The sequence below is a fragment of the Propithecus coquereli genome, unplaced genomic scaffold (genome assembly GCF_000956105.1).
Source record: "Propithecus coquereli isolate 6110/MARCELLA unplaced genomic scaffold, Pcoq_1.0 Scaffold53, whole genome shotgun sequence".
Taxonomy (NCBI): Eukaryota; Metazoa; Chordata; class Mammalia; order Primates; family Indriidae; genus Propithecus; species Propithecus coquereli.
This window is the reverse complement of record NW_012151174.1, coordinates 229,610-247,099: the sequence shown is the minus strand read 5'-3', so window position 1 is coordinate 247,099 and position 17,490 is coordinate 229,610. Positions and strand designations below refer to the sequence as shown.

General features: G+C 44.8%; 1 protein-coding gene across 4 annotated transcripts in view; it reads left to right on the top strand.

The window, feature by feature from the left end:
- HNRNPUL1 (heterogeneous nuclear ribonucleoprotein U-like 1) overlaps positions 1-17,490 on the top strand; it is a 35,327-nt gene that overhangs the window by 1,532 nt on the left and 16,305 nt on the right. For 2 of the 4 annotated variants that reach the window (XM_012657074.1, XM_012657075.1), the window contains exons 2-7: positions 2,596-2,721; positions 4,507-4,660; positions 6,449-6,522; positions 8,407-8,546; positions 9,982-10,081; positions 11,829-11,941. In XM_012657074.1, the coding sequence (XP_012512528.1) occupies positions 2,596-2,721; positions 4,507-4,660; positions 6,449-6,522; positions 8,407-8,546; positions 9,982-10,081; positions 11,829-11,941 (707 nt within the window). Of the gene's footprint in view, positions 1-1,603; positions 1,769-2,110; positions 2,129-2,595; positions 2,722-4,506; positions 4,661-6,448; positions 6,523-8,406; positions 8,547-9,981; positions 10,082-11,828; positions 11,942-17,490 lie in introns of those variants that run through there. The other 2 variants (XM_012657076.1, XM_012657077.1) reach the window with 2 other exon arrangements.

Below are 17,490 nucleotides of genomic sequence, written 5' to 3'. Positions count from 1 at the left end.
TGAAAGGGGCTAGGGTAGATTTGCAGTTGTCTGGGGAGAGGAGACCCTGGTATGGGAAGAAGTGAATCTGGAGTTAGAAAAGGGCAGTTTTCTAGCAGGACTGGAAAACGAGGGGACAGGAGAGTTTAACGAGTAAGTAGAAAGGACTCTGGCATCCAGAGTTGATGGTGTTTCTCTGAAAAAAGGGCTTGGGGCTAAGGGAATGAGGAGAGACGAGATATAAGATTGGCATTTGATACTTGTTCATGAGAGATAGGGTCTTCGGGAGGGCAGCAGTCTGAGTGTAGACTTGGGGTAGACAGCAGCCTAGGGATTATCCAGGATCCAGTTGCTGGGAAGAGGACTTCCCAATGCAGAGACCTGTGAAGAGAGGAGTGGCCCCGTGTGCGTGTCTAGAGCAGGAGGGACTGTGACAGGAACGCTTAGGAAGAAGCAATGGGGTAGTCCTGACCTGGTGTCTCTAAGAGGAAGCGAGTTTCCTGTTTCAGAGCATAGACTCTAGACTCAGACTTTGTTTCAAATCTGGCTTAGTGACATTAGCAAGTCACTTCACCTGTGGTGAGCCTGGTTTCTTTACATATAAAATGGGGTTAATAACAGTGTCTCCCCACCCCCTGGGGAGGGGGTTATGAATGAGAACACACAGGTCCAGAGTTTAGCAGTTTAACACTGGGCCTGCCTATTATTAGGAGGGGGATGTTTTAGAGAGTGGAGAAGGACTTAAAATCATAGCTTCTCCAGGCGAGACTGCCTCTGGGCACAGGAAAGATGCTTGAGAAGAGACACCGGGCTTTGTGGGGAGAAGAGCACTGTGCCTGGAGCCTGGAAAAAGCAGAGTACTATGAAAGACCCCTTGTTCCAGTTAAGGAGATAATTCTACTTCTTCCTTTCTCCTCTACCCACTACAACAAAATGCTTTGATTCCCCCTTCATTCCTCACTGCAATCCTTCATTCAGCCTTGGTAAACAGACCTGTAGCAGATCATGTGACCTGTGACTTACCTCCCTTTGGGCTGTACCTGGTTTGTGCCCAGATGTATTTGTCCTCTGAGAAAGGATCTGATCAGTTAGCAAGTGGCAGAATAGTCTCTCCTTCCCTTTGGTTCTGCTTCTTGGCTCCTGGCACAGCTACTGGTAGGACCCTGGGGATGGAGAGCCTATGTGTTGCCCATCCTACCTTTGTAAAGTTCTCTTCCTTGATGGAGTTTCTGGTTTGGTACTCTGGTTTTAGTCCTGCCTTTAAGCTTTCTCGTGTGTTATCCCAACCCCAGGAATGTTCTTAATTCTCATCACTGAGTCATCACCTATGTATCCTTTCAGTCAAGGCTTATCGGTTATTTTCTAGGTCCCTTTGTTAGCTCCTGGTGGTACTGTGTAGCCCCTAAGGCAACCATACTTAAATTTTTGTGTATTTGTTTAATACGTGTCTGTCTCACTAAACTGAAGGCTTCAGTGGGGCAAGCTTATCTTCAGTTGTATCCCGGTGTCTGGAGTATAGTATACACTCCATGAGTAGTTACTATTGTTGTTCTTACCACTCTTCAGTTAAGCTCCTGGACCCATAAGACGTCTTCCCGCAACCCTTCCAACTTAACTCCAAATATTTTAGAACCTATCCCTAATGAGTCTGAAGGTCACTGTTATGATTCTTGTTTTCTTAACAGCTCCTTTCCTTCCTTCCCCATTTTCCCTTCAGCCAACATCATTACCCTTACCTTTGCAGCTATTGTGGGGTAGAAGAGATTCTCAAAGAGGGTTGGCTGTGCAGGTAGGAATAGTGACTGGAGAAGGGCTGGTTTTTGCTCTGAACCATTTTTGGGGGTGGGGGGTTGGAAACAAGGTCTCACTCTGTTGCCCTGGCTAGAGGACAGTGGCATCATCGTAGCTCACTGCAACCTCAAACTCCTAGGCTCAAGCGATCCTCCTGCCTCAGCCTCCCAAGTAGCTGGGACTACAGGCACATGCTACCATGCCTGGCTAATTTTTCTATTTTTTGTAGAGACAGGGGTCTCGCTCTTGCTCAGGCTGGTCTTGAACTCCTGACCTCAAGCAATCCTCCCACCTCGGCCTCCCAAAGTGCTAGGATTACAGGCGTGAGCCACCACGCCCGGCCTGAACCATTTTTAAGGTTGTGCCCTGAAAGTGACTCCCTAAGTATTACACCATCTTAGAAAACATCTAGGTTGGTGGTTTTTTAACTGTGCTCCACAAAGTCCCAGTTGTCTGTGGAGATGGCCCACGCCCTGGACTGGGAACTTAGTTGGGGAGGTCAAACTGGACACCTTCTCTGACTTTCCCATCTCTTTGCTTCAACCAGAGCACTTCTGCTTCAATTGGTTTTGTTTATTGGGTTTCTGTAGAACCTTGTCACAGGTAGATATGCAACTTTCTAAGGGGCAAGAGGGCGTGTCCTCAGGCATCTGGGGCCACTGACTGCCCTGATAGATTTCCATCTGAAGGTGTTGTCACACTTTAGCCTTTGTCAGACTAACTGACCCCCATGGGGATGGTGTCATGTGGCAAGAAAGAAGCCACCTGTGGTTCAAGGTCCTCCATGAAGCACCTTTTTAACTGGCTGGGATTTTTTGTTTTAAGATGCCATGGACAATATTACCAGGCAGAACCAATTCTATGAGACCCAAGTCATCAAGCAAGAAAACGAGTCAGGCTATGAGAGGAGACCACTGGAAATGGAGCAGCAACAACAGGCCTATCGTGCAGGTAGGAAGACACATACGGTTCATCTCTTTTGATGGAAGCAGAATCTCCCTGAGCCCTTACCCTCTGTTGAAAGCTTGTCTTCCCAGAGAAATTTTGCATCTTTTTTTCTTGGGCAATTTATCTGGGCTTTGTCACTTCGGCAAGGTTTTTTTGAAGGAAAGAATTCAGTCCCACTCCCAAGTGTTGAGATTTTTACATGTTAGTATCAGCACCCTGGAGAGTTTAGACCTGGAGGTTAATACTTAAGAGTATTTAGAATCTTAGAATGTAGAAGCCAGAAAGAGCCTTCTAAGTGTAGTTTGGTATTTCCATGTTCTAAAGAATATTCTTCCAAGAGATGTTATTAGGAACTCCTCAGAAAAAGGTTCCTTAGTTAGATGTGTCTAGAAAGTGTAGCATAGGCCTCTCTTAAAGATACGCTATGCTCATCAGAGCATTAAAGGTTCTGAAAAGTCCTGGATATTGAAACAAAAAACCCTGTGTCGTGTTGTTTAAACTCAGTATTTCCAAACATGTAAATCTGTTTTTGCATAACAAAGTTCCCCATAATGCTGTTTTGGGAAACAGATACATAATCCAACTCTCTCCTCTCCATTTTACAAATTGGGGAGTTGACTTGTCTAATGGCAGAGCTGGGGCTAGAACCCGGGAAACTGGCTCCCAGGCTAGTTCTCTTGTTTAATAAGCAGCATTCCTCACCATTTGTGTCTTACTATTTGGAAAGCAGGGTCCCAATGCTGGGAAATGATAGAGCCAGGACTGATTCCCAGTCTTGTGCTCCTTTCACTGTGTTGTGGCCCCAGTGCCTTTTCTTAGTGAATCTAGTTGATTTTATCTAATTCCATTCTGGTTCATCCACAAAGTGAAATCCCCAGACATTTCTTGTGGGTGGCTGAGGACTTGAATTAATGTAGGTTAAACCGCAGATTTGTGTCAGACTCTGTGAGACTTGTAGGATCATTTGGCCCAAGGAGAATATTTTCTGTGCCATTATCCACAGACATTCACCCGGGGCCGTGTGTGAGCCCAGCCCTGTGCTGGGAACGGTGGAGACTCTCTTCAAGATGACTAAGCATCATGCCTGCTCTAGAGAACCAGGAGCCTTCTCTGCAAGATTTGGTCCACATGCCAAAGCTAGGGAGTGCCCCAAGGTGGTCTTAGATTGAATGCTGAAATGAGTAGATGTGAGTGAGCCACAGCATTGGGGATAAATGCTGTGGGAGAGATGAGGCTAGGCTGAATGCACCGTTTGCTTTTGGTTAGGCGCCGATTCTTGGAGCCTACCTGACACCTGGGACTTTCCCGTGGTCCACAGCACATTATCCCATCCTGACTTACTGTTCGTGGTACGACTAAAATGAGGTTATCACACCTATGGGGTGGCTTAACTGCAGATCCTCCCTTCTTGGAGCGATTCTGGGCTTTATGGTATGGTGACTGGAGCCGGTAGAGTTAGCTCTAGGATCACAGCACTCTGTCAAATTCACCCTCTGCCCCGCTCCTTTGCTAGACTGAAGAATCTTTGTAAGAACTGAGGTGGAGAGGTTCTTTGGGAGGAGAAATTGGAGAAGGTAGGGTCACGACATTTTAGCTCTGTTGTCTGTCTAGTACAGCCTTCTTGGCTGGCTCAGCAGGCTTCTGTTGAACCCAGCAAGCTGCCCGTGCCCAGCCCTTCACCACTGTAGTCAGAATCCTGCTGGCATCTCCTGAGGTAAAAGGCACCGGAAAAGTGATAGCCGGGGAGCTTCCGAGTGTCTTGACCATCTGGATTTGTCCTGACACTAGAAGTGAAGACAGAGATGAAGCAAGAAGCACCCACCAGCTTCCTCCCACCTGAAGCTTCTCAGTTCAAGCAAGACAGACAGCAATTCCAGAGTCGCAAGAGGCCTTACGAAGAAAACCGGGGCCGGGGGTACTTTGAGCACCGAGAGGATAGGAGGTAGGTGTATGAGGCGACAGTCACCCTTGTTCCAGTAGGTCTCTATGTCTGTAGCCCCATGCCTGCTGGGACTTTCGTACTAATCTAGAGGAGCTGAGCGGAGTTCCCCCTGCCCTCACACTCTCTCCCTATTCCTTCCTGCACTCACTGTGAGACTCAGTTTCCCTTCCCCAGTTCCTCCTTATTGCCTGTGGGGTAAATTCTGAACACCTTAGGCTTTCATGTGTGAGATGCCAGCCTGCCTCTTTAGTTCTTTGTCTTATTGCTCCTGCAGTCCTCCATGGTATCCTGTTCTTATCAGCTGCTAGGGTGAAAGAAAGATCTATTTCCCAAGCCTACTCCCAAACACACATCCTCCTTCCAGCCATTCACTCACTCGTTTAGCACTCACATTGCTTTCACGAGGTGGCTACCCTTGGGCTGGTCACTGGGGACATAGAGATGATTTGAACAGTAGGTTTTACCCTTTATTGTCCCACTGTGGGGACTGAGACAGACACAATCAGATGTAAGCCACAACCTTGGCGGTGAGTAGTTAGGATGCAGGTGAGTTTCAGGAGCTCACAAGAGGGAGTGGCCTCTGGTCAGTTCCCTTTCCCCTCTTCTGACAAGCCCTCTGTCCAGGCCCAGTCCTACCCCTCCTTCTTCCCTCCTTCACATCTTCTCTGAAGCCTTTTCCAATCATGGAAACTAGGCATGACCACTCTTATGCTCATCTGGACTGGTCATCTGCCACATTTTATTTCCTACCTGTTGGAGTCCACCTTCTATACTAGCTTATTAGGCAGAGCCTGGGTCTCACAGGCTGTGACTAAAATTAGGACATGGAACCCACGCTATATGGGTTTCTTCCACTGCCTCCCAAAGAACAGAGACCTAGAAGCTAGTTGCTGATGGACAACAGAGAAGGAATACTTGCTCTGGTCCCGGGCTGGCAGGGAAAGCTTTCTAGGATGGACTTAACATGTGATGAGCTGCTTCTTTGTACCAGGCTCTGTGCTAGCCCTGGGTGGGAAGGGCCAGAAGGGCACTCCACCAGAGGGAAGCCTGCTGCTGGGGGAGTGCCACAGCCAGGTGGGCATGGGCTACCTGATCTGTGCATGTGGTGGACCAGGACCATCCAGACTGTCCAAGTAGGACCCTTGGCATTAGACCCCACCTTTCTATCCTGTACTCTCCCTTATTGCTGTATAACAGAAACCAGCAGCATTTTAACAAAGTCCCTTTTTTAGTGTTTTGGTAGGAAGATGACTCTTGTTCATAATTTAGGACACTTTTGAAAGAGAGAAAGAAACTGAAAAAAATGGGTCATTTCAAACCCTTTCAGATGCAGGATTTTAAGAAGGCTAATACATGGACAGATTGTAATTCCTGGGGTTTATCTAGGCTCTTGCATATTCCCCTTCCTAGCCAGCACCCTTGGGATACCGCAGCTTCCAATCAATAACAGAGTTCGGTGTGGAGGCAGTTCTCAGCATGCAGAGGGCATGGATCAACATCTTGGGGTGTGAGAAAAGAAAGTTTGGAAAAGCTCCCTAAATGATTCTGATGCCTGCTTTAGGACAGCTTGCCCTATACAATCCCTGTCTACATCCTAGGAGTTAATGGTCATTGCTCTCATTGCAAGTATATAGGGTCGCAGAGTTCTTTTGCTAACCTCTGTGGGAAGAAATTGAGATCCAGGAAGCAGTTTGGAGGGCACTTGTAAATTCCAGCAGAACCTTTATTTCCCTTCGTCTGTGCTCGTCTGACTATTCTCCTGTGACTGAACACCTCTTTCCTATACAGGGGCCGCTCTCCTCAGCCTCCTGCTGAAGAGGATGAAGATGATTTTGATGACACCCTTGTTGCCATTGACACATGTGAGTCCTTGGATTGCCCATCTGAGTCTGCCTTCCAGTCAGTATTGGGAAATTGTTCCTTGACCTTCACCAGAATCTGCCTGGCACCATCCGGAGCCATAGTTAGTCCAGATGTGAGACAGAGCATAGCTCTGGAGCAAGAGCGCTGGTTTGGAGACAGATCTACTCCCAACTCTAGCTATGGCACCCTGGACAAATCATTCTACTTCTCTGAGCTTCTCTTCAGAGAGGAATAATCCTGCTCTATACCACAGAAGATTTTCAGTGAAACTCCTCAGAGAATGGATACAAGAGTAATTTGGAAAACCCTGAACCACCCTGTACAGACAGGGGGTTGTCATCTAATCAGGAAGGGAATCTGAGTGCTGCTGGGGAAACTTAACTCTTTGACAACCAGTTCCCCAGTTTCCATCAGCTGCTCACGTTCCTAATGAAACCAATGCCACTTTGTCCTCTGAGGCACTAACCTGGCCTGCCCTGCAGTCTATCCTCCAGTTTAGTTTTCCTTCTACTGGATACATGGCTATTCCCTTAGCTGTGCATCTAAACACTTGGAGGATTGATTATAGAGGTCCTGTTCTTCCTCAGACCTCCTAAGTCAGAATCTAAGTGATAACTAGCCTGTGAATCTAAATTTTGACACGCACCCAGAAGTTCAGTCAGATCTGAGAACACTGCACTTCTCAACAGAACAGGTTAGCAGCAATTCATTCGTGCATTTGTTTTTGTTTTTGATTTTAGAGACAGTCTCTCTCTGTCACCCTGGCTATTAGAGTGCAGTGGCATCATCATAGCTCACTGCAACCTCAAACTCCTGGGCTCAAGTGGTCCTCCTGCCTCAGCCTCACGAGTAGCTAGGACTATAGGCATGGACCACCACGCCTGTAATTTTTTCTATTTTTGGTAGAGACAGGGTCTCACTCTTGCTTAGGCCGATCTTGAACTCCTAGCCTCAAGCAATCCTTCCGCCTCAGTCTCCCAGAGTGCTAGGATTCCAGGCGTGAGCCACTGCGCCCAGCCCTCATTCAAGTATTTCTTTACGTAGCTTATGTTTATAGAGCACTGGCTACGTGTTTTATAAGTCATAAAGACATTTTATACACAGTCTTTTCCATCACAAGCTCTCAAAGACAAAATCTACCTGGAGTAAAACCAAACAATTTTTTAAAGTATTTAGTGGCACTGTTCCATGAGGCAGCATCTGATCAAATGCCACATGTGTGGACCGTGGTGCTCAGCCTTTAAAGAAAGGAGAGCGCCCTGTGGGTGGGATGGTCAGGAAAGGCTTTCTTGGAAGCATGACTGGGTCCTTGAAGAGTGCGAAGAGCCAAGAGTAACAGCAGGAGAGTCCTAGACCCCCGAGAGGAGTCAGGAGCCTGTGATGCACCTAGGCATTGGTGCCTGGGAGGTAGGTGTGGGTCAGGTTCAGGCACTCATATAGCTGTTGGCAACAGAAGTCTGGCCCCCAAGCTGATAGAGTTATCACGGGTAGGTAATTGAAGTATACGGTGGTGGGGATTAGCCTTTTCTATTCTAAAAGCTGAATTTGAAACCAGTAAGGATGTGGACCCTCTCCCTAGCAAGTATACATTCTTATCAGAAACTTTTGTGTATAATTTCCAAGGGTCCCCCTGAAGCCCATCTTGTACTCTACCAGGTGAAGAACCCCATTTCCTCTCCGAGGTGGGATAGGCCAGTTTGTAATAGTCCATACCCTCTCTGCTCAAAGGAAGAGAGGTTAGAGGGTATGCTAGTTCCTCTTGAACCTACCCCAACAAGGTGTCAGCTTTTCTACTCCTGGTCAACTCTTGGGGAATTTCCCTCTGCCTGTCCCTCTCTTGGGACTTTTAAACATCAGCCAACTTCAGGCTTTTTCCTCCACAGATAACTGCGATCTCCACTTCAAGGTAGCCCGAGATCGGAGTAGTGGCTATCCACTCACAATCGAGGGCTTTGCATACCTGTGGTCAGGAGCTCGTGCCAGCTATGGGGTTAGAAGGGGCCGTGTGTGCTTTGAAATGAAGGTAAGTAGGAGCAACACAATGGATAGGGACAGAAAGCAGGTCTGTCCATCGGAATAGCCTGCCACCAATTGCCTTGGTCAGAGCTGCAACTGCAAAAGAGATTGGATCGAGCATGGACTATGTCCAAGCAAACAGAACTGTGATGAACTCAAGAGAACTATACCATTGCTAAATAGCATATCAGAAAAGCAGGCCAACCATACATTGCTTCATCAAGCAGCTTTTTCATTGGTGGAATTTGACCTGGGTATTGTATAGCCTATAATTCTAGTGGTAACATGTTTGTAGAACTGGGAAAAGGAGTAGAAGAGTGTAGGATGAAAAAGGAGAAGTTACTCTCATGTCCTCAGTCCCCATCCTACTCCCTAGCGGTAACTTCTGTGTTAACAATTTCTTGTGTATCTTTGCACATCCAGTATCCTTTGTACATTTATGATAGTTAATATCTGTAGAGCATTTTGCACGCACAAGGTAAGTGCCAAGCTCTTTACATGGATTATCTCCATTAATCCTCACAGTACTGTTATCCCCAGTTTTTAAAAGTGGAAGCTGAGACAGAGGGTCATATTTTATTGACTAAGACACCATCAATGTAAGTTGTACATTATTTTATGCGCTACTCATAGAGAAACACTGCCAAATTACACAATGCTTTCTTATCCCGTCAATTTTAAGATGGTTTGCAATTTCGGAAATGTTAAAATGTGGAAAATGTGCATATGAAAAGCCGAAATATGGTAACTTTCCAAAGGCCCCAGATAGATACAGGTATTAGACAGTGTAATCTCTAACTTAATTAGAGGTTAAGTCAGCAGGTGTTTTTTCCCCTGCTGCTTTTACTTAATGCTGTATCTTGGACATTTTTCCATGCCTATACATTATCCCTGCCTCATTCTTTTTAACTGCTGCACTGTATTTTATGGCATGGATATGCCATAATATAACCAGTGCTTTATTGGTATTTTTTCTGATTTTTAAAAAATATGTATATTAAAACAGAGCTGCACCAAATATTGCATGCACAAACACACACTCACACATGTCTTACTCGTACACATAGTAGTGTATCTGTGGGATAAACTAGAAGGGGAATTGCTGGGTTATAGAGCATGTGCATTTTCAGTTTTGATAGAGACTGCTAGATTGCCCTCCAAAGGCATTGTACTAATTTATCCTTCTACCATATATTATGAGACTCCCTCAAACTCAAAAATACTGTATTTTGTAATGCCTGTCTCTGTGGCTCTGTGCTCTCCTGATACTTCTGGAGGCCCTGGTTTCAGTACAGCAGCTTCTTCAGAGCTGCTTAAATTCCTGTTCCCCAGCAGTAAAAACCATTGCTACTTTTTAATGCCTGATGTGCTTCCCTCTTGTATTGCCTCATAACCCACCAGCCTCCAGAGAATTAGTCTTGAGCCTTTTGTCCTCTCCCCAGATCAATGAGGAAATCTCTGTGAAGCATCTTCCGTCTACAGAGCCTGACCCCCACGTTGTCCGTGTTGGCTGGTCCCTGGATTCCTGCAGCACCCAGCTAGGTAAGAGGAGGTCAGCTAAGCAGTCCAGGGAATAAGCGATTTGCCCCTTCTCCTGAATTCTCAAGGCTCCTGTTTCCCTTCCCAGTGTCAGACTTAGGACTAGCATTGGGCGGAACAGGCACAAGGATTAGGCATATGCCACCGCGTGTCTTCAGGCATACTGGATTCAACTGGGAGGACCCCAGTCAGTCATCTAATAGCTTTTCTGTGAAGAATCAATTCTTACTCTTCATCTTCTAGGAGAGGGCTTGAAGTTCTCTTTAAGACAGCATTCCCTTTCTTTAAAAAAGATTAATGTCTGCTGTCCTCAGACCACACTGAAAATAAGTTCTCAGGTCCCATTAAGTTCTGTCTGGATTTTCTGTTCAGAGGCTAAGCTAGAGGAACAGAGGAAGCAGAGACCAGGGCTGGGCTGGTTTGCAGAGAGAGGGAGGGCTGCCTGCCTAAGGAAAGGTTTTGATTGCAGGTCCTCAGGCCTCAGTGACCTTCTGACCCCAAGTGAGTGATTATGATGACCAGTGCTGAGACTTTCTGTCTTGGTCATATATACATTCTAATTAGGAAAGTAATAGTACTTCTTGTAAACATTCAGGCCCTATACAGAAAGGGATAAATGCAAATCCTCCCTAAACCTGAAAGATAACAACTAATGTTAATATTTTAATCAACAATCTTCTGGACTTGTTTTTGTTTTTCGTACAATTTCAAACTGAGTCATGCTATGAATACTTTATGTAGCTCGATCTCTTATATTATGGGCACAATTTTGTAGATAAATATAGCTTTTTGACCACTGCATAATTTTCCAGTTTTTAGTTGTATTATTTATTTAACAAGACTCCTTTTGTAGCTCATTTAAGTTTATTGCAAATTTTTGCTGTTAAGCACTTGAGCTATTATCCTTGTGTGCAATTGCCTGACTACTTAAGATTAATCCTTAGGTCAAAAGGAGTATCTAGTTTTCATCTCCGTATGTATAAACATGTCTTATGTAAGACTCATAGGTCATCTCATTTTAACCTTTTCTCAGTTTTGAGATGTAGGTGGTGGGCAGTTGATAGAGATGAGGAAACAGAGCCCAGAAAGGTCGGACACCATGTCCAGGGTCACACAGCTGGTTCATAAAAGAACCAGGCCTGGAATTCATGCTTGTCAGTGCCTGCTTTTCCGGTGGGATACTCTATGGGTTATGCCCAAGGATCTGTGTGTCATCCAGGCATTAGCCAGGGCCCGTGAGATCTCAGTCAGGTCACTTCACCACCCAGTTCTGTAGCCTGAGAAAAACCAGTCCCTTTCCCACGGATCAGTCATCGTGATCGCCAGAAGCAAAACCCAGCCCCTCCACTAATTTCTATCAAAAACACATTGGTACCAAATGTCAATGACATTATTAGGCTTGACTGAATGTTGAGTGTCGTGGGAAAGGGTTACATCTCAGCATGGTAGCCATCCTTCTCCATCACAGCTCCTCTCTTCCTTTCCTCCCTTTCTTTCCAATTTCTCCCTTCTGCATAGAGCAGTTCAGTTCATCTCCTACACCCAGACTTAACAACCAGACCCATCGAGACCCCTAGAGTTCTATGCGATAAAGGGCTTCCTTTGAACCTCCCCCACCCCTCCAAAAAAAAGGGCATCTAAAACTAGCAAAGAAAATGATTTTTTCTTCAAAAGTGAAAGTATGTGGCAGCCATGGAAGCTGTTTTGATCATTGAAGGTTTAAGCTGCCTCTGCCTGTTTCTTCCGTCAGGTGAAGAGCCTTTCTCCTACGGCTATGGAGGCACTGGGAAGAAATCCACCAACAGCCGGTTTGAAAACTATGGAGACAAGTTTGCAGAGAACGATGTGATTGGCTGCTTTGCGGTGAGTGCTAGCAGCCTGTAGGAGTTGGCAGAATCAGATGATGGGCTACAGACTTCTTTTTCAGGATACCTCGATCCATTGTCTGCCACTCTTGCCATACTTCTTTGTCTCTGCTTAACAGACTGGAATGTTTACTGTCATTTTGTGCAAAATTCTGCCATCCCACCCTCTCTGGTCTTGTGTGCAAAGCTGTCAGATGACACCCTGAAGAGGTTTGGGAACTTCAGGTATGCACAGCCTTCCTCCATTCCTAGATACCAGAGTGATGTTTTCTAAACAAACCCAGGAATTTTTTATCTTTCATTGCTAGGAAATAGCTTAACTGCTCTTAAAGGCCATGTTGTTGGCTCTCACCCCACATTGGCATCATCTTATCCCAAAACTGGTCCCTTTCTTCACTTCACATTGGTTGAGCCAGGCTTCCTACAGGAAGAGCCGAGGCAGATGCAAAACAACAGGATAGAGGGCGTCTGAGCTGCTGCCTGACAGTAACAGTGCTATGGAATGTGGCTGCAGGCTTCCAGGCCAGACCCCCTGGACGCAGTCCCTGCTCTTCCACTCGCAGCCCTGGGCAACTTAACCTTCCTGTCTTTTAGTGTCCTCTAAATGAGAATCTGCACCTAATGAGAATTTTGTGTAGAGTCATTAAATTAATCTCTTAAAAGCACTTACAACAATGCCTGGCACATAGTAAGTGTTCAGTAATTACCACTTAATACTATTATTAGGAGTTATAAGAGATGTTTGTAAAATGTGCTGGAGGCCCCAGAGGAAGTAACTACCCTGATGGAGGCTTACTTTGGGGCTTGTTCTGTTAGGGAGGGCTTGAATCTCCCGATTTTCTTTCTTTCTTTCTCTTTTTTTTTTTTTAATTTATCGAAATACGGAATGCTTCACAAATTTGCATGTCATCCCTGCGCAGGGGCCATGCTAACCTGTGTATCATTCCGATTTTAGTATATGTGCTGCCGATGCGAGCATCTCCCAATTTTCTAATAACAGCTCAAGATCAATCTTGAGCTCTCCCTACTCTTTGCTGCTTTGTTTCTCTGGAAAGCTAGCAGGCAACCTGCTGGGACTCTGTTTTCACAAACATCCAAAAAGAGCCAAAAGAAAGGAAATGTAAATTTTTCTCTTTACATTCACTGGCACCTACTAGCCTTTCTATCCTAACAGTTCTCATTCCTTCCTTTATATTTGTATACGTGTACTATTCTTTTCCTTTTTCTCTTTTTACTTTGAAATAATTTCAAACTTAGAGAAAAGCTTAAGAATAAATAATTCTCATAGGGCCTTATCCAGATTCTAACATTTGCTACATTTGCTTTGCCGTTTTTCTGTGTGTGTGTATGTGTGCACACAGAGTTGACCCTTGAATGACACAGGTCTCAACTGCATGGGTCCACTTACATGTGGAATTTTTTTCCAATATATTGGAAAAAGTTTCGGAGATTTGCAACAATTTGAAAAAACTGCATACAAACCATGTAGCCTAGAAATATTGAACAAATTAAGAAAAGGTTAGGTATGTCATGAATGCATAAAATATATGTAGATACTAGTCTATCATTTATTACCGTAAAATATACACAAATATTTTGAAAAGTTAAAATTTATCGAAACTTATGCAGACACTTGTATAGACCTTATGTGTCATCATTTACAGTCGAGAGAATGTAAACAAACATGAAGATGTAATATTAAATCGTAACTGCATAAAATTAACTACAGTACATACTGTAATAGTTTCATAACCATCTCTTGTTGCTATTGTGGTAAGCTCAAGTTTCGAGAGTATTAAAAAAATCATGACATTATAAGAAAAAGTTGCATTGCTTGATATGCACTGTAGGTTTTGGTCTGCGGCTGTGGTTGCCTACCATTTCAAGATAAATGAATCCAGTGTAAGGACCATTAAGAAAGAAAAGGAAATTCCTGAAGCCATTGCTGTAGGTATGCCAGCAGACATGAAAACCTTGCATTTTTTTTGTGAAATACCTTTATCTCATATTGAAAAGGTAGCTTTTTATGTGGATGCAGGATTGCTATGAGAAAGGCATACCTGTATACTCTAATATGATTTAAGAAAAAGTGAAGTCATTATATGACAATTTAAAGCAAAAACGTAGCTCACTGCAACTTCAAACTCCTGGGATCAAGCGATTCTCCTGCCTCAGCCTCTCGAATAGCTGGGACTACAGGCATGCGCCACAACACCTGGCTAGTTTTTCTATTTTCAGTAGAGACAGGATCTTGCTCTTGCTCTTGCTCTTGCTCAAGCTGGACTCAAACTCCTGAGCTGAAGCGATCTTCCCGCCATGGCTTCCCAGAGTGCTAGGATTACAGGCGTGAGCCACCATGCTCAGCCTAAAATGTGTTTTTTTAAAACAAAATTTAAGCATGTTTATACTCTGCGAACCTTACATTTTTTTCTCACTTAACGGTAAATCTTGGCCATCTTTCCCTGTCCACACAGATAGTGTAGATCTAGCTCAATAAAACACATTTTTTGAATAGTTAATCAGTTACATATTTTTCAAAATAGATCTAGGAATATAAAAAGGTGTATATAGTGTGAAGTTTTCTTCAGACCTCTCTCTACCCATTTTTCATATGTACCTTCCCACATGTGAACCCACTGGTACTCAGGGTTTCTTTATCAAGAAAGATCGTTGTTACTTTTCTTCCTTCACACTAAAGGTAGTATATTATACATGTTACTCCTCCTTTTTTGCTTAATTGTATATCTTAGAGATCTTTTTATAGCACTACCAAGAGGACTTCTTTGTTCTTTTATATTACCTGTAGCTATTGTGTGGCTCGACCATAATTGATGTAACTTAGCCCCTCCTTTGTGGATATTTGGTTAGTTTTGCACTTTTATATTTAGTGGCTGTCTAGTATTCTGATGCAGGAGTCTGGGTATCCTACTTTAATTTAGCCAGTCTTCCTGTGCATGGCTCTGAAAGTTGTTTGCCGGAACAGATAATGCTACAGTGACATTGTCTTTTTACCAGTACCAGAGTAACTTGGAGATCTTTTTGTGTCCCCACACGGGATCTCCTATGCGATTTAGCCACTCCCACTTACCATTGGGGCACTTTTAACTATGCTGGCAAGAGCATTTTGCATATACATCTTTGTATTCTTGTGGGGATATAGTTGTAGTAGTTGTCCTGAAAGTTAGCTTCTGGGTCAAAGGTGTATTTTTAAATGTTGACAGCTACCACCAAGACTGCACTCCAAAGAGGTTGCAGCAATTTAACTTGTCAGTATGTGGCAGTGTTTCCTAAAGTCTGTTCCGTCAGAGCATGCGGTCCTGTGGGCTTGTGGCAGTATGGAACTACAGGCCTTGACTCTTGTGTTGACCACATCATCTCTACTTCTAGTTTTAAGTTTCCATATGCAGTTTCCTTTGTTCAGAAGATGCCACGACTTTAAAAAGGCTCAGGGTTGGGAGTTGAAGAAAGTGTGAAATCAGTGGCCTCAGGGGACCAGAGGGGAGGACTTCTGTGTCTGGTCTCATCCATACAACAAAAAGGACAAAACAGCCTTCCAAGTGAAGAAGACAGGATAAGTCATCTCAGCAAACCTTAGAGAGTACAATACTTGGAGCCTAGGGGACAACACAGTGAGGTGTAAGAGATAAGGCTACAAACATGGCACACTCTGAATAATGCCACACTTCAGAGGCAGGTCTATAGGCTCTGGACTGGCACGAGAGTGTTTTAGTAGGAACAAGACTCCTAACAGTTGCCTGTTGTACAAATGGCTCTGGTGGTGGTGGATTTGTTGGTTGAGGGTGCCTTTTTCTTTTTCTTTCTCTTTTCTTTCTTTTCCTTTTCCTTTTTCTTTTTTTTGAGATAGGGTCTCACTGTGTCACCCAGGCTGGAGTGCAGTGGCACAGTCAGCTCACTGCAACCTTGCATTCCTGGACTCAAGCCATCTGCCCTTAGCCTGCCAAGTAGCTGGGACTATAGGCGCTCCACCACACCTGGCTAATTTTTTATTATTTTTTTTGTAGAGATGAATTCTCATTGTATTTCCCAGGCTAGTCTTGAACTCCTGGCCTCAAGTGAGCCTCCCACCTTGGTCTCCCAAAGTGCTAGGATTACAGGCATGAGCCAGCATGTCCAGCCGACAGTGCCGGTTTCTGTGCATTATGGGATGTTCCTGTAGTGAAGCTGGCAGCCACAAGGAAGACTAACACCACAGTGTTCTATTCCAGTCAGAGCAGAGGTGACCGGGACCACTTTTGCTGAGCTGGGAAGACACGGCAGGGACCACATTGCAGGAACTGGGGCAGGATTCAGTCCAGCCAGTGTTTGCATTTCGGCCCTCCATGATCTTGACCTATGCATGTGATTAGAGATGAACAGACATGATACAGGCTGGGCCCTGTGAGCACCGCGGGTGGTAAGGAAGCTCCTTGGGAAGGTGCTTCTGCCACTTCTTGAAGGGGAAGCCCTAAGGTGGTCTTCTGATTGGAGAGAGAAAGAATACCACATTTGTACTTTTATGTCAGAAACTGGACCTTGTACTTTGCTTCAGTCTGCTGTCTGATTTCAAGTTTTGAGTCTCCCTTAATTGTATACCTCTCCCCTGCAGCCAAAGTGATCTTTCTGAAACAGTTTTGAGCAGGCCACTCCCCTATTCAAAACAAGCAGAGGCTCTGCCCTGCCATCACCATCAAGTCCAAACTCCCAAGGTGACTTAGACCCTCACACAGCCCCTGACACCTAGCACATTGCCTGGCATCTTGTAGTGATAGCTCATGTGTGTCATGCACTCACTGTGTATTAAATGTGCTAACCCACTTAATCCTTAGAGCAACCCTATATAATATAAAATACTAATTAACCCCCTTTTTGATAAGGAAACAAGGTGAAATAATTTACCCATGGCTACAAGTTAGTAAATGGTAGAGCTGACGCTGTCCACCTTCCACAACAGCATCTTAATCACTAAACTTCAGCAGCTCAATAAACAGTTGTTACTGAGTGAATGAATGTGGTCCTTACATGGCTCTCCAGCTGTACCTGAAATTACTTCCCCCTCGTCCTTTATGCTTCAGCCAGTCTGACCCTATGGTGTCTCACCATCAGGCTTATGTACACGTAACACTTCTCTTTATATAGAATACTCTCCTCCCACCCACAAACTTGGCTCATTTCAGGACTTAGCTCATGGGTCCCCTTCTCAGAGAAACTTGGTCTGGGTATGTCCCCTTACTGATTTATGATACAGAGCGTCCTCGTCTGATTCCCTATTGGTCCCTGAGCTCTGTCAGGCCCAGATGATCACAGCCATGTATCAGAAAGAGTGGGAACTCAGGGCATGTGTTGAACAAACAAATGCATTGTGGAGTTAGACTCAGCTTAAGAAATCCTTGCTGTGAGGCCGGGCGCGGTGGCTCACGCCTATAATCCTAGCATTCTGGGAGGCCAAGGCGGGCGAATTGTTTGAGCTCAGGAGTTCGAAACCAGCCTGAGCAAGAGCGAGACCCCGTCTCTACTAAAAATAGAAAGAAATTAATCGGACAACTAAAA